This window comes from Mucor mucedo, assembly GCF_025094135.1.
Source record: "Mucor mucedo strain NRRL 3635 chromosome Unknown EV154scaffold_23, whole genome shotgun sequence".
NCBI classification, from domain to species: Eukaryota; Fungi; Mucoromycota; class Mucoromycetes; order Mucorales; family Mucoraceae; genus Mucor; species Mucor mucedo.
The window spans coordinates 76572-91271 of record NW_026252307.1 but is presented as its reverse complement, the minus strand read 5'-3'; the positions used below and the strand labels follow the sequence as shown (position 1 = coordinate 91271).

The following is a 14700-nucleotide window of genomic DNA, read 5'->3' as shown; positions in this document are numbered from 1 at the left end:
ACAATTAAAGAAACGAGTATCGTGATGTTTAAAATGGTGTCGTACTGTATACATGATTGTTTATGAGGTAAGACGGCCTTCATGGCAGTTATTAAAACGTCAAGTATAACTTAGCACGCAAACCCTTCATAAGATGATCGAGCAACATTATCGCTAACATCTGAAATTATCTAAGGAATGGTATCTTTGTTGAGCATAAATTCGCAGGCAACTTGGATGCTTAATTTAAGTAAAGAGTTGAGCTTTGGTGTTATAAGAAGAAATATATGTACAAATAAGCGGGCTGTCACTTCTCAAGGGATAAGTAGTCAATCCTAGCTTATGCCGTGTTCAGCAGGCAGGCATAGTTTAACTTATATTCCCAAACCGCCCCCCCCCCCTAAACGATAAAAAGAAGTTGGGTTGCAAAGGTTTATTATGAGATGAAGAGTTCTAGTGCGAGTAATATTTTACTGATTCCTACGGAAGGATGAAAATCTCTTTCTTTCTTTTTCTATTTTGTTTGAATCGTTGAGATGGAGACGTTTGCATTGGAGAATATATTATTAGGCAATTACAACGACGCGTTGTATTAGGTTTATAAGCTTATTGTTAGTAAGAGAGTCTATGTAGTTCCCCAATAGCATCTGCGACAATGTACATATCCAGGATCATAGACACTATCGTATTTATTCTTATTAAACAAAATATAATTACAATTAACTGGTCTCATTGTTACATTATGTACTATATTATAATATAAACTTCAGTGAATATCATTTATTCTGTTCAAAAACACAATATCAGTATGACACAACATTCTCTCTACGATTATGTCTCGAATTTAAACTTAAGATGATGTGTAAAACTGTGACATCTTATAACACATACTTGTTAATCGGGAGCTATAATCCTTAACTTAAATAGGGAGTCATAAGCTGCTGTATTTATATGAAGATTCCAAACACAAAGGACGAACAGACCAACAGTAGTGGCATGGTATACGATAAACCTAAAAGAAACCTACCATAAATGCTGATTTAAAACGCTGTATCTGCAAGCACAGGGAAAGAAGGAATATAGAAAAGTGATAAAATTGAGGTTTTGATACCTCAATTAAGTAAATAAAGTAAGAAAATAGATATATTGATATGAAATAGGTTGTAGTTTTTTTTTCTTGCCTGATAGCCATTTCATTTCATTCCACGCTTTTATTATTAGCCCAGCAGATTTATTTCCATATTGGGACATTTATTAAAGAAAATTGTGTAGCTTGTGCGGTCCTCTCAAGTAAAAAAAAAGATCCCGATTAGGACAATTTTTGTGCAGCACTATTTAATAGCACTTTTTTTAAGGTTAACGTACAGGCTATCTTTTATAATTTTGGGGATATTCTCAGTAATGTATATTGTATGCGTGTAAGCATTGACCACTAGCTTTTGAATTCTTTGGCTGATTGTGTACTACTGGTAATACCGACATAGACTCATCCATTGTGTGCAGTTACATACATAAAAATAAAAGCTGGACGAAACTGAATAATAAAATCTTTGTCTATCCTATGTCAGCAAATAAATGCATAGGATTCAAATCTATAGCTCTTCTCTGCATCACAAATGTGACATGCACACATTCTTTTTTCTTCAAGTAAAAAAGTAGTGTGAGCAGTGAGTAAAAAAGGAGAAAATCAGAAGATAATCAAGACATGAAACTATTTTTAGTTAAGCTTGATGTTTTGATACGGCCTGTCAGTTTTTATCTAATTTATTTTTACATGATCCCTTCTTTTTCTTAATTGTTCTGGCAGGTTCTATTTATGCAACAATAGTCATTCCAAAAGAAATCACCATTAGTAAGGAGAGTTGGATAATAACATCTTCGGAAACAGAACTCCAATTAACCGACATTGATTTCCAACAATCAAGAATGGAAGAATTCTTGTTTTTTTTTCGGCACACTCAAAAGAAATGGTCAGCTCATACCGAGTATAATGTTAAGGTTTTAGGAGTTTTTTTTTTTTGTAGAATAGCTGGGTAGAAGTGGATTGACAGACATTTACATGTGATACCGATACCTCACTTTATTTTTTCTTCTTCTCCCAAGTTAGTCCAGACTTGTATAGATTAGATGCTGCAGTATTTTCGTTATAAATGTTGCCCCATTTGATACGTTCGATGGGAGTTAAGCTATGGATTTACCCAAACAAATAATACATTGCGTAATTGAGAATGTTTGTAAAAAATTCTTCTTCAAAATAGGAGATTGTGTAAATTAGTAGAACCCCCAATTTCATCAAGCTGGCAATCAGTTGATCTTAAAAGTTGTCCCAATCGAGTGGAAAGCAGAGGGTTGAAACGCAAATGATACATAAACAGTAAGCTTAGTTTTTTTATGGGCAGAACCGCTCAGAATACTTAGGAAGGATTTTTGAAGGCCGGTTGATGTCCCGAGAAAAAATGGTGTCGACTATTTTAAAACTGAATTCCTCTTAGGGACTCCATACTGCTTCTATACCTGTCCTGATTGACAGTCCTTGTATCATCAAACATTTTTAAGTCCTTGCATAATTGTATGATAATTGCAAGCGGAAATTTAGTAGGTGTATTAATCAAAAAACTTAGTTTCAGAATGGATGCAAATTAAAATTCTACGGGAGGCACGATGAATTATGGCCTGTTGCGTATACACATATCCCGATATGTAACTCATTATGCACACATTGTAATAGGACGAGTCAACGGCATACTTCTTTATTACCCTTATGTGCGATTAATAAAGCTGAAATTATAACCCGTATATGTTAGACATCTATCAATGCTTATTATGCTGTCGCACTGATCGTAACATTGACCCTGCGCGAGTTTTTTTGTCCCTCGTGTGACCACAATGCGTCTGAATTTTACGCGCGACTTCTATTTTTACAAATTACGCGCTTTTTTCTTTTTTTTTTCTTTCACAATGTTGAGTTCCTTATTGAAAATTGAACGATACCTAAAGTGTGATATCTGGTAAGCGTCCTAGTTTCTAAAACAGACATGACAGTTAACAAGACTAACAGAAAGGGGTTTAGTTTATCCACATTACGACAAACTCGCATTGTAGCAGAATGTGGACACCGTTTCTGCTTGTAAAGTATTCATTTGCTTGAACACAACAGCTCTTTAACTCCTGATTTTTTATTTTACACGTAGCGATTGCATTTCAGAAAAACTTATTGTCATTCCAACCTGCCCAACTTGTGGATTACCAGCCGAAGAATTATTAAAGGATCCCATGCATGATAATCTCGTCAGTTATGTCAGTAAATTGAAAACTGCCCTGCTCAACCATACACTGACGCCATTAGAAGAGTCCTTAAAACGTGACTTATCCGATACTCAAGATTCGGGGGATTTGGAAGACGAATACCGTGATTTACCTGCCACCAAAAAATTTAAGCCAGCAGAAGAAGGAGAGGAAAGAGTAAGACCTGCACGTAAGAAGCCACAGCCAATTTATGTGCAAATGTCGGATGATGAGGATATTCCAGATGCCGTACCTTCCATAGTGGGTGCTCCGTATGTACCACCGCCTTCACAGCCATCAGTGGAGACCATCCAAGCGACTTCACCATCAGCAGCAGAGTCCGATCAAGTGGCTGTGACACCGCCACCAACGCCACAAGATCCTGAGGAAACGGTAAATAATAATAAAACTATTGTAAAAGCTCCCCACTTAATAATGTATATAGGAAACAACAGGCGAGACATGGCAATGTCCTGAATGCGAGTTCCAGAACCAGGCTTGTGTTCAAACTTGTGGTGTGTGTAAAAATTTCAAGAATCGTCATGTTCAAGTGGTAGTAACACCAAGCAAGCGAAAAGGGAGATCCACTCGTGGGCTACAAGATAATTCAGTCGTACCCACTATCGAGCCGAGTACCATGGCAGATCGTTCTTTAGACAGTGCCACATTAGCTGCTGCAGCAGGATCTTCTAATGAAAACGACAAGGAAGTGCACATCATCTTTACGGGCGTAACAGAAAAAGAAATGGGATTGATGGAAGAGCAATTGAAGCATGTGGCCGAATCAAAATTACATATTCACGTAGGAACAGAGTTAAAGGATATGGAAAAGACAACTCATGTGATTGCCAGTGTGGATAAAAAGAAGCAATGTCATCGTACCTTAAAGTACCTGGATGGTGTGGTGACAGGCAAATGGATCGTCACACCGCAATGTAAAGTGCTAAATAACATGGAAATATTTTTTATAAAATCTGCTATTAACACACATATGTACATAGGGCTACTGGATAGTATGAAGGCGAAGAGATGGTTAGGAGAAATAGGGTATGAAATCCAAGGCGATGCTAAAAGCGGAATCACACATGCACCAGAAAAGGCCCGAAAGCGAAGGAATCCATTATTTCAAGGCATGAATTTTTATTTTGCCGGTGAGTTTTCTGAAACCCATAACAAGAAAGATTTATCGCGCTTGCTGCGTGATGGGGGAGGTAATGTAGAGTCTCGTAAACCAGCTGCCAGTGAGGATCCTACCAAACAAGCCATCGTTATTTACAGCAAACAAATAACTCGAAAGAAGTTACATTGGTTAGAAAAGGGTTATCAAGTACGGGACCCCATTTGGATCATTAATTGTATTAGTCATTTCGAATTGAAATAAAAACATTTTCCTGTTTTTTTTATGTATTATTGTTCACAGTGTATGCATCAGTGAATACCGGGGTGTTTTTAGGTATAACCTGGGGTCAGATAGATGGCTGTCCATAATGTCTATCAATAACTGATTTGATAATGGGAGGTATCCATTTGTAACGATTACAAGAAATCCAATAGTATACGAGGAGCAAGTTTACCGATGTCAAAATAATCAAAAAGGTTTCCAATTCTTTTTTTACAAGGTTGATAATAAAGCAAAAGACAGAACGACAATACTCTGTAGTACGTGTAATTCAATCGACAGTGAGAAACTTATTTAAAGCACTACTCAACACAAAGAAATTTTTTCTTGTGTTTTCGTGGTCCTAAATAAAAGGGGTTTTTTTGGTTCCTAGAAACTTTTCGACACATGCTTATATACTATCATTTAATCAAAGTCCTCTTGCATATAATATCTTTTCTAATTTGAGTATCTATAATTTGTTTCCATTTTTTTGTACTTACCAGATACCCAATTGATTCACTGGATGAAGCCATTCGGCGCCTCTTTAATTCGCCCGGTAGGTATTCTTTTTTTGAAAAATTGGTGTTGTTTTGATTACTTTTTTTAACAAAATACAATTTTTGCATATCCTATGTCCAATTTTCTACCCGTAAACGATCCTATGTATATTCATGATCATGTGACTGCTACGTCCTCATCTACAGATCAGAGCACCGAAATGGTTGAGATACAAGCCATGGAAGAAACTATGCTTGAAAATGAGGATAACTCCCCTGAAGCATACAGCCCTAAGATCAAAGAGTTTCAAGTATGGTGCGACGATGTCTATAGACATTCCTCTATTGAGCAACGCTTTACAGTTACAGGCGACAAGCTTCATTTGTTTCTCAAAACTATGGTATGTGCAGTTGTTTATAATATCATGCAAAAACGACTTACATTGAAACTTGTGTAAAAACTTTAGGTTATCAATCGTGTAAGCAGACGCAGTAACCAAGAGGACAGAGTGATCCAATTGGCAACCATCTACGAATATGTTGCTGCTATTACTCACTACTATCAAACTCAAGTATCTCAGAAAACAAATGATCATCCTCATCCAAGATCAGCTTGTATTGCTATCCTTAAGACATGTAGACTGAGAGAAGAAAATGCGGGTAGAGTTGACGAATTAGATAGCTACACTACTACTGATGAAATTGCCAGCCTTTCTTACTATTATATTGGTAAAAATACGTTCCATGATCTTCGCAACTGCACTGCTTTTATTTTGTCGCAGTTCTGTTTTCTTCGTGGTGAATCAGCAAGAGCTGCTGAGCTGCCTGATCTTCAAGTTGTTCATCTGGAACAAGAAGGACATACCCGTTTTTGCCCAGCTTTGATTCTAGCGATGAGAAATGGCAAGACCAATGAGTCTGGTCGATTAGATATTGGCGCGTGTATTCGACATGTAGATATCCGGATCTGTCCATTCATGGTAACTGCCATGTATTTTTTCTCAATGTTCCATGTGGATTGCAAGCCATTTCCCGATTTCACCAAATCCGAAAACTGGTATTTCACCAAGTTGTTGCAGACGAGGGCCGACGACACGAAAGAATGGTCTTACGCTGCTCATCAAATTGCCATGGATAAGGCACTTAAGGCCTGTAACATTGGTTCTTCTAAGGTCGCCCATATGGCTCATGGTGCTGGCGCTCGCCTATGTGATCTCGGTGTTGATGAATCACTGATAAGGCGATTTGGTAGATGAGCGGTTCTTATTTTACCGATCTCCCTCGCCAAGCCATGCGTCATCTGGGTGGTTATGGCACACAACAGGGTACATTTTTCTTGCGAAGAAGTGCCCTCGAACCTCCTGCCGAACTTCAAGCCAAGGTTTTTCCTCAAGTTGATGAATGGATGGATAGATTGAGTTCTGGTGCCATTGCGGATAATGCTGTCGCTCGTGGTTTCTTGCAGCTCCTAAAGACCATGAGAATAACTTTTTTGCAAGATGCCTCGTTGATGATTGATGATTTTCCGCACCACCGTGTATTCAAACATTGCTTATTCCAAGATCCTTTGTTTTTACAATTTAAAAGGTTTGTCATTTTTTATATGGTATTAATAAAATCACTAATTAAATTTTGCTTTTGTATTGAATGTAGTGATCTTGAAAGAGCTATGAGCGAAGAAAATACACTATATGATCTTATTCTGAAGCAAGCCTTTCCATTGTTGCCAAAAGTGGTCGAAGACGGGTTCAAAGCACAGCAAGAAATGATTAGAACTTTGAAGCTTCAAAATGAGCAAATTTTGAAGCAACTGTCAGACCTTAATAACGGTATGATAAATGTCAGAGTTACTGCTGATGTTTCAACAGCAGTAACTGGTTCTGATCTTTCATCACCAATGAGTGTTGATCCCGTGTTTACTGGTGATACAGTAATGAACAATAACACTTATCCACAGAAACGGGAATCATTGGAACCGAATGTCAAATTTAGTCTTGCATGGAGTAGAGATGTAGCGACCATTACGGACCTCTGGATAGAGTACTCTGTTGGTTTACGTGGTAGACATTCCATCAAGAGCTTAAACTCAAACCACCCCAACTGGTTTCTTCCTCACGACAAGAATTTTCATTACCGTCGCATGAGAATTATTAATGGTCTGGAAAAGCATGCAATTACGAAAGGCATCACCATTGAAGCTTGTGTTCGACAAGCCGAGATGAAGAGAATTATATTAAAAAAATCATTGCATTCTCTAGGTAAAGCAACTGGCAGCATCTACGAGCTGTTAATTTAAAAACACTTCTAGCAAACAAGTAATAAAAAAGAACTCTTTCATTAAAAATACAAAAATGTCCTCAATTATCCCCTCTCTCTTTTGCTTTTATGTGAAATAAACTATTAATTGCAATATGTATAGAAAACTTAAGAGTATTTAAAAGATTTTGTTCAGTAGAATATTTGACGTAAAGTTTGACCCGAAATACATCCAATATAATCTATTTATTTTTATTCCAGCTTGGTTACAAAATAGCATGTGTCGTGAGATTATAAGATGGGAGATAAATACAAATCCCGGCTTTATCCTCATATGCACGACTCATGATAGAGAAAAGTGGCAAAAAAAAAATTTCAGCGTTTCCAATACCCCCCCCCCCCCTTTTTTTTCTACCTGAGAGCATGACTTCCGTACAAGTATAGTCCGCTTTTTTAGTTAGAATTCTATTTTGAGATTTTTATTTCAACGTGTGACATGGCTTATATGTATACGTATTATTCTAAGTCCTATTACTTGAACATGACCTGGTTCTCAAAATTTACGCCTTCAAATGTACGACTAAAAAGGGTCATCTTTATTAAGTTAGCTTGGTAACCACAACAAGGCTGTAGCCGATATTTCATTCCCCTTCTTTTTTTTTAGTGTACATGTGGCACCATAATTTTACCAAGTACTATAAGTATTGAGAAGAAAGAATTAATATTTCAAGTTTGAAAATTTATTGTTTATGAAGAAACCTATTATAGAATTTTGTATTTTACTGTTAACTGCTGCAAACTATGTAATTGCAAAAAACGATATCGATAATACTGGATCCGCTCCATGTAAGTCATATATTGTTTGGTTTCGAATTTAATAAAGAGCTCTTTTTATGATTAGCATGTGGTTATCTGGCAAAAAAGATATTTTGTTTTGGAGTTACTCTTAATGAGTCTTCGGAATATCGTTATCCCAGTTACGATTCATATCATGTACTTGATATTAGACTGTATGATGGTGTAACTACGGATGAGTTAGTAACTAAATGGGCAGTACTTCCTACGAAAGCGTTTGGACTGGGAAGTGAAAACCCTCAGTTTACATCACTACCAGATGGAAAGACTTTGTTAATAGTTAGCGGTACTTACTTCAGTACCCCTCAAACATTGGCCTTCAATGGCGAATCTTTAACTTGGGAACATTATAAATCTTTTAACGATCCCATTATTAATAGACCATTTAATAATAGAGCAATGTGCGTCATACCCTTTTGAACTCACATAATATTTGAAACTAATATACAGTATTTTAGTGGCGAAGCAGCCTTTGTATATGTTCCTGAACACGGGTTTGTGCTTTATGGAGGCATAGAATCGTAATGTTGTTTGATGCTTTTATTTTTGCTTGATACTAAAGCTCACTTAAATAGAGGGTTGGGACTTTTCAAGGATAACTTTACTTATCCTGGTGTGAACACAACGAACTATATACCCGACAATTATATGAGCCAAAGATTTATCGGTTATACAAAACTAGAAATACTAGACATTAGAAACAAAAAAGATGTATGTTACTTCATTAGAGTAACAAAAGATTTTTATGTAGACTGACAAACTGGTTTTGATAGCCATGGAGACCGCATATTACTGAGTATAATGCTCCAAAAATGTTTCCTTGTCGCCAAGCAGCAATTTTCGATGCAAAAAATAACATTATTTTTTTCTTCGGGGGTCAATATTCTGGGTTTACAAGTTTCCAAAGAATTGGATTTACCTTTGACACTGTGGTAACATTCAACTTCACGAGTCAAAGCTGGGGAAACCAAATATTAAATGGACAGGGCCCATCTCCTAGGATCGGACATACGGCGACATTGGGTAAATATATTAAAAGAGAAAACATTTTGGTTATATAAAATGTAATGAGTGTATTTACTTGTATATTTATACTGCCTAATCAGTTGGTCCCAATCAAAGAAATGTTCTTATATACGGTGGAAGGAGCCTGGAATCAAATCGTCGTAATAGAAATTATTTGTTTATTTAAGATGAGCTGTCTAATGCATTAATTTATTATATAGCTCTGTCCGATTACTGTTACACTTTGGATCTTGACTCTTTTCAATGGACTCCCCAAACAATTCCAGCAGCAGCCGGTGAGGTTCTGACTAGAAGCCGGCATTCAGGTATAAATCACAGATTATATAAAGACAAAGGGCAAAGAGAATATTACTTTCGTTAAACAATTATCTATATAGCTGTCACTATAACTAATGATATGTTATTTATATTGTTTGGTTTTGAAAACGAGACTAAATTGGCCGAGAAGTTATTCATACTAAATGTTACAAACCCTTCCAGTATCACTTTAATGAACAAATTTGTTCAACCGTCAAGACTGCCTACTATTGATCATTTTGTCATTGGTGTCAGCGTTTCGGCTGCAGTAAGTATCACATCCATGTATTTAATGTTTGTGTTAACACGTTTCATTGTTCGTTTGTTCTAGGGATTGATGGTATTGGCTGTTATAGTCTTCTGTATAAGCAAAAAAAGAAAGAATAAGAAAAAGATGATAAAGGAGCCTCCCGTGGAGGTCGATTGGGATAAAATTCAGGAAACATACGCAGAAGACCCTAATATACACCTTCCCGAAGGTAATTTTAATTATATTCCCCAGGTGCCAGATATTATTTCTACCACAGGAACCACAATCGTGCCAAATTGTTCAAGCCCACTGTTGCCCAAAACGAATTTAAAAATACCCGATGCTATTGATTGCAATAGAGTGAATTCTGTTGAAAGGGATCCGGTACAGAATTTTAAGATAGGCATTACTAATAGAGATCAAGTGCATAAGCCTGATATTAGTTTTGTGAACAAAAATCAGGAACCTAATCCTGGTTTCAAATTTGCAGAAAGAGAACAAATTCAGAAGCCTGACATCGAATAAAATTTCGGTAAGGATTTATAAAAATTACTATTTCAATAAAATTTAGTTCTGATTTGTGTCAAGGCATACACTTAAGAGAATCTCTTGTGTAAATCAAAGTGTTCCACCCCCACATGTTTTTTGCAACGTTCAATATTTATCTAATAAATAAAGAAATATTCCTTTCAATAATTTGAGTACCGGGTAAAAATTATATGAGCCAAAGTCTCTGAGAGACAAAATATGATTTAGCAGTTCTAACTTACAAATACAAGGTAGGTAAGGTAGGGAAAAGATCACAATTTTTCCTTACGTAATAAGCGAAACTTCTTTATCTCGTTGCTTTTTGTCCACTTTCTCCTGAAAAAACATGGAAAACTCCATTTAGTATAGTGCGGCCATTGTACAACTCATGTTCCGCAGCTGTGTCACTACTTTGGTCTGCTAAATCTTGTGATGCCAGCATCATTTTTGTTTTGTCGGGTTTATAGTTAGTCTTTATAGCTATCGGATCTATTTCTTGAATAAATTTGATTTTTCAAGTTTTTGTGTCAACGAATACACCTAAAAATAGGTTAAAAAACTTTAAGCCATCGATTGTAATTTGAGTTTTCTTAGTTTATGTACACTTCCCACCGCCTACATTTCATGTGACACCTTGTTTTATGGTTTTACTATAAATACTAAAAGGAAAACACTGTTAAAAGTTATGAAAGGTTATTTTTAATGAAACAACTTAAAATAAATTATTGGCTTTTGCTTTTTATAAGTACCAGCTTTGTGGTGGCGCAAGACGCTTCTGATACTCCTAGATTCGGTGCATGTAAGCTACAACCTAGCATATAAAAATTCTATAACACTCATTTGATATTTAGCATGTGGTTACTTGGTCAATAAAATATTTTGTTTTGGGGGTGCTGAAGACATTTCGACAAGTATCCCTTCAAATACAATGTTTATGCTTGATCTTACAACATTTATTGCAGAACAACCAGAAGGGTTATCAAATAAATGGGTAAAGCTCAACACGGACACAAAAACACAAAACATACAACCAAGATACAATCCACAATCAGCGGGGCTCTCTGATGGAAAAACACTATTAATAGTTGGTGGCGATATTTATGGAAATTCATCAGGCGTTCCTCAAGCTCTATCTTTTAACTGCGAAACTATGACTTGGAGCACATACCAAAATTATGAAGATCCTCCTTTTGGATATAGACAAATGTGAGTTATAATTACATCACAAAAGATTTTAAAACTGAAGCATAATATTCAGTTCGGATGCAGCTTCAGTATATGTCCCTAAATACGGGCTTATGGTTCACGGGGGCATAGAAACGTAGGTTTGTTAAGTGAATGTTGGGATGATTTGCACTAAAATAATCATATTAGGGAATACAATAATAGTTATACATGGTTAGGCAAAGACATACCAAAATATATAGACGACAGACTGGAAGCACGGCTTATCGGTTATACAGATCTAGAAGTTGTAGACATTAGAAACACAAGCAATGTATGATATTTTATTGAGATGACCAGGTTTAACTATTTATCAATTAACGTACTGTTATAATAGCCTTGGCTACCTTACGAACTAGAAAGCGGCAGACCAAGCACTTTTCCTTACCGCCAAGCAGCAATTTTTGACGATAGATTTAACAATATTTATTTTTTTGGCGGCTCATACTACGATCCTGGATACAGTCGTAAAACAGCATTTACGTTTGACAGGGTTAACATGTTTAACTTTACAACAAATAATTGGGCGGAAAAACGTTTAAATGGACAGCCACCATCTCAACGATTTGGGCATACAGCTACAGTGGGTGAGAATAACTAAAATACAAAGTCACTGATAGTAATAGAATTAAAGTTTTTCGACATCTAATCCCAAATTAGTGGGACCAAATCAAAGACATGTTCTCATATATGGCGGACAAAATGACGACTCAGATAGGCGTAATGAAGATACATCCTTCACTTGTAATTATTTAACTAATGTATATAGATTAAAAATAGCTCTACTAGATTATTGCTATATTTTGGATCTTGACACTTATAAATGGACTCAGCAATCGATTCCGGTAACAAAAGGTGTAATTTTGGCCAGAAGCAGACACTCAGGTTCAACAAACAAGTGATATACATATAGAAAGTATATGACTTACGCTCTTTATATACATTTCTTGTTTAGCTGTCACCATAACCAACAGCACATTATTTATAGTATTTGGCATAGAAACCGAATTTAAATTAGCTGAAAATATACTCATACTTAATGTGACAAACCCTTTAAATATCACTTTAATCAATAAGCTAAATGATCCTTCTAATATCTTGCCAACAGATACAGCAACAGAAACTAGCACAAATACTAACACTGGTGATACAGGAAGAGGTTTGACTACTAGCGCTATTATAGGCATTGCTGTTGGAGTTTCAGTTGCGGTATATATTACATATTCCGGATTTTTATTAAATGTTTATCGTGTTAATTTTTTTTTTTTTTTTTTGCTTTCATCTTAGGGTATATCACTCATTGCCTTTATAATTCTCTACATAATCAAAAAGAAAAAAAACAAGACAACAGAAAAAGAGGAGTCTTTAATGGAGGTTGATTGGGAAAAAATCGAAAATGAATATGCAAATCCTCCTACAAAATATCCCGAAGGGCATTTTAAATACTTATCTCAAGTACCAGATGATATATCTTCAAATGAAATTACACAAGTATCTTCTTCGGGGCCAATTTTATCACAAGATAAGCCGACAATACAAAATCCTGATGCTATTGACCACGATAAAGTCAATGAAGTGGACATAGATCAATTGCAAAAGCCAAATAAATTATGAGTTTAAATTTCAAGAAAGTCACAGATCAAAAACGTTTACATTGTATAAAGCCTGTTGTTAATGGGAATTGCATGATAACATGTTCACATTAATACTTATTTGCAACCGAATAAAATGCGCTATGTTACAAACATTGGGTTAAATAGTATTAATAAAGCGCTATTAACTAAGTACATGGACGATTTCTTGTATACAATAAAGGTGGGCTGAGTTATTTAAGTCTTGTACCCTCCGAAAATGATTTTTTGTCGACTAACTATGTTTTGGCCATTCGAGTATCATCTTTTTAGCTTTTTAATAATCAGAACATTTTCTGTGTTCATGTCCCACGTGAATAATTGCTAGTTTTGTACTTAAGGAAAAATAACTTTTATATTTAACATGTTCTTTTTATCCGAATTTGGATGTACATTGTTCCCTATCCCGAATGTCGGTATCTTACTATTTCAGTTTGAATTTATCCAGGGGAAACGAAGGCATTTTTTGAAAAATGAACTCTTGTTATTCCTGATAATTCTTCGGGGCTTCTTTGTTTTGTTTTTTTACAATTTCAAAGGATTTTTTAACCTGGTTTTTGAGTAATGTTCTTAATAAAAATAATTAACTATTTAACATCAAAACTCTATCTAAGAAACTGGTTGATTAACTAAGTGATGGAAAAGAAAGGTCGATAAATCAAATCCTTTTGTACTCGCCAGCTCAAGGTCCTAGTTTAAGCCCAATTGAAAATTCTTTGTATTTTTTTTGAGAAAGTAAATAGGTAGGCAAAGACCTCTATGTTCTAACCCTAAATGACTACAGGTTTTAAATCATCAAGGATGTTTGAAAAATAGTTTTGATGTTTTTTTAAAGACAGGTCTGATCAGCGTTTGCTCGCAAAAACTGCTCGCAACGAGCCAAAGTATTAAATCACCACACCGATACAAAATTAATCATACTCTGCTCTAAGTTGTAACAACTATGTAAAATGTCTAGTGGTTAGTTTTATATTTTATTATGGAACCTTTGTGTGTAATAAAAGTGCTTTATCTACTAATATCTCGATCAGAAAACGTGAAAGAAAATTGTACAAGACTACATGCAAAACGTCTCTTTCTTTTTCCTTGATGTTGTCAAAAAAAAAAAAAAAAAAAAAAAAATGCGTCCTTCTATATCATCCTTTGGCAATATAACTGATTCTTGACAAATGAAAATTAAAACTTGCAGAAGTGGAGCAAGGAAATACGTGTCTTTCCCGGCAACGAGGAGTTACATAGTTTTTATATGGGTTATTTTTCAAGTATAAAAGGAAAATATGCTGTAGAGGAGAAACGGGTAAAAGCTGTAAGAAGAAAAGAAAGCGACAAAACGCTTATTCATCTTTACTAACATTTTCTCCAGCCTGCACATCTTGCGGGAAGCTTGGTCACTTGGAAAATGTGGAATATGTCACTAACCGTATTTTTAATTGTCTCTTTTGGTACAGAATATGCAGATTTTTATACGCCAACATTAATATCCACCAGATA

General features: G+C 35.6%; 4 protein-coding genes across 4 annotated transcripts; 3 read left to right on the top strand and 1 right to left on the bottom strand.

The window, feature by feature from the left end:
• Positions 1-2937: 2937 nt before the first annotated feature.
• Positions 2938-4645, top strand: EV154DRAFT_416596 (uncharacterized protein; the record flags this gene model as incomplete). The annotated part of the gene is made up of 4 exons (XM_051595746.1): positions 2938-2987; positions 3171-3564; positions 3710-4199; positions 4266-4645. 4 exons carry the CDS (start codon positions 2938-2940, stop codon positions 4643-4645), a joined length of 1314 nt encoding a protein of 437 aa, XP_051460030.1.
• Positions 4646-5273: 628 nt separating this feature from the next.
• On the bottom strand, positions 5274-5897 carry EV154DRAFT_500991 (uncharacterized protein). Its single transcript, XM_051600646.1, has 2 exons — positions 5610-5897; positions 5274-5543 (listed from the first exon to the last, which is right to left on the bottom strand). The coding sequence occupies exons 1-2, from the start codon at positions 5742-5744 to the stop codon at positions 5340-5342; spliced, it is 339 nt and encodes a 112-aa protein (XP_051460029.1). The 5' UTR covers positions 5745-5897; the 3' UTR covers positions 5274-5339.
• Positions 5898-7894: 1997 nt separating this feature from the next.
• On the top strand, positions 7895-10482 carry EV154DRAFT_549735 (uncharacterized protein; the record flags this gene model as incomplete). The annotated part of the gene is made up of 11 exons (XM_051604885.1): positions 7895-7972; positions 8154-8244; positions 8300-8654; positions 8712-8774; positions 8829-8964; positions 9027-9276; positions 9360-9419; positions 9480-9584; positions 9657-9844; positions 9908-10358; positions 10415-10482. The coding sequence occupies 10 exons, from the start codon at positions 7895-7897 to the stop codon at positions 10349-10351; spliced, it is 1770 nt and encodes a 589-aa protein (XP_051460028.1). The 3' UTR covers positions 10352-10358; positions 10415-10482.
• Positions 10483-10999: 517 nt separating this feature from the next.
• Positions 11000-13214, top strand: EV154DRAFT_500985 (uncharacterized protein). Its single transcript, XM_051600645.1, has 9 exons — positions 11000-11153; positions 11206-11560; positions 11613-11675; positions 11729-11852; positions 11916-12165; positions 12239-12298; positions 12359-12463; positions 12534-12787; positions 12866-13214. Exons 1-9 carry the CDS (start codon positions 11057-11059, stop codon positions 13190-13192), a joined length of 1635 nt encoding a protein of 544 aa, XP_051460027.1. The 5' UTR covers positions 11000-11056; the 3' UTR covers positions 13193-13214.
• Positions 13215-14700: the final 1486 nt, after the last annotated feature.